A 2,137-nucleotide genomic window follows, 5' to 3' on the forward strand; every position below is an offset into this window, starting at 1 on the left:
ATGATGATGATGATGATGATGATAATAATAATAATAATAATAATAATAATAATAATAATAATGATAATAATAATGGACTCTCCTGCCGAAGATGATGTATAAATGTGAGGCTTTTGTCGAACGACCTGCCCAAATGATTTGCTTATAGTGATCAAATGTTCGTGTTGCACATTAGCTCACTCTCTCCATCAAATCACTGTTGTCTGAACTGGTGCATGGTGTACTACGTGTCACGTGTCGAAGTGATCGCATAGCAACTGGAGATGAAATGTTTTGATCAAGAACACACCGCTCCACTCCGGTCTAGGAATTGAAATCATGACCTAGCGATCGTGAGTGTAAGCCCCTAACCACTATTCCATGCACCCTTGCATGATAATAAAAACAACAACATCAATAATAACAATAATGGTGATCCTTTGTACTAAAGGCGCAAGGCCTGAAATTTGGGGGAGGGGACTAGTCGATTACATCGATTCCAGTGTTTCACTGGTACTTAGTTTATCGACCCCGAGAAGATGAAAAGCAAAGTCGACCTCGGCGGAGTGTTAACTGAGAACGTAAGCATGACGGACGAAATGCTGCTAAGTATTTTTCCGATGTGCTAACGGTTCTGCCAATTCGCCATAATAATAATAATAATCATTAAATGGTATTTATATTCCGCGACATATTTTGATTTAGCTGTGATTCCTTAAAAAGAAAATGTAAACAAAACGAAAACAAAACAAGCAGAAAAAAAAAAACGAAATAAAATGCAAAAACAGACGAATTTTCTTGCTAATACAGTCCCCGTGGGAAGATACTGTTGCAAATTTTTATTTAACATATATTGAATGATATTCTAAAATTTAATTTAGAATATTTAGAAGTTTGTTTAGAATACTTAGATTATTTTGGAATATTTTGATCATTTCTACTTGGATAGAACACTTTCTCAACCATAATTCTAATGAAATACATTGCTCATGCACTTCAATTATTTTCTTTTAAATTAACAATTTAATTTAATAATTAACATTTTTCTAAAAAATTAGATTTGCGCTAGTAATGTAACGCAACTAAATGATTCTTAAATAAAATTATGGGCAGAAATCTTAAATATGGCATTTAAGAATTCTAACTCTAAACTGGTTTTTAAATGGTAGTTTTGTAACAGACGCTGGTTGGCATAAATTCAGGCGTTCATTTAGTAATCTTTTGTCTCCGGGAGCCATTTATTTCGTGTGTGCGTGCGCGTACATGTGTGTTTGTAAGTGTGTGATTGTGTTTATGAACACAAGTTGGGGTATTGTTTATATATTACACTTAACGCTTGTTAGACATACAACCCTTTCTTTCTCTACATCAAAGAATAACGACAACTTTCAAAACAGCAGTCTAGGACAGAAATACACGCCTCTGTTTCACGTTTAGTTAACAAACAGGACTTCTCTCGACATTCTAGAAAAAGGTTGTCAAAATTTACTTCAAAGCACTGTGTCATCTTATGGTGCAATGAATAATGTAATCCTACTTAGCACTAAGAAGATGGGATGGTTATGGTTGGGAAGTCGTTAGTTATAGATTTGCTTGATCAGGAATGAGCGGGAGTTAAATCATAAGATTACTAGTAACAATGTAATTACACATCGGAAGATAAAACGATTGAAGTATTTCACGCCAAACGTGAACACATATCTTGCGCTCTACATGTTTTGAAAATATTGTATCAATTAGGCTAATTATATTGTAATTATATTTAGCCGGACTTCTAAATAAAGTACTGAAATGCAGGCGATATTCTAGGCAACGTTTTCGAATTCACATTAATTGTTTTGACGAATGCGTGAGATTCATAGAGCCATTCATTGAAAAATGGAAGTATGATATAATATGGTGTCTTTTCATGTGGACATGCAAAGTAAACACAGTAAATGCAATTACTAAACGTATAAGATATTTACCTGTGAACCGATTCCCAGTAAAGCCATCATGAAGAAAAAGCAGACTGACCAAATTGGTGCTATTGGCATTCGAGCTAACGCTTCTGGGTAGACTTCGAACACCAAACCTGGTCCTAGAATAAAAGAATTAGATCGTGGTACGATATGATTTCATAGAAACAGATAGAAGTAATATGGTGAATACATATATA

At 34.3% G+C, this 2,137-nt stretch overlaps 1 protein-coding gene across 1 annotated transcript in view; it reads right to left on the reverse strand.

The window, feature by feature from the left end:
* LOC106884069 (sodium- and chloride-dependent glycine transporter 1) overlaps positions 1 to 2,137 on the reverse strand; it is a 228,219-nt gene that overhangs the window by 41,444 nt on the left and 184,638 nt on the right. The window contains exon 7 of the mRNA XM_014935287.2: positions 1,947 to 2,059. Coding sequence (XP_014790773.2) covers positions 1,947 to 2,059 — 113 coding nt within the window. The remainder of the gene's footprint in view (positions 1 to 1,946; positions 2,060 to 2,137) is intronic.

This window comes from Octopus bimaculoides, chromosome 7, assembly GCF_001194135.2.
Source record: "Octopus bimaculoides isolate UCB-OBI-ISO-001 chromosome 7, ASM119413v2, whole genome shotgun sequence".
Classification (NCBI taxonomy): domain Eukaryota; kingdom Metazoa; phylum Mollusca; class Cephalopoda; order Octopoda; family Octopodidae; genus Octopus; species Octopus bimaculoides.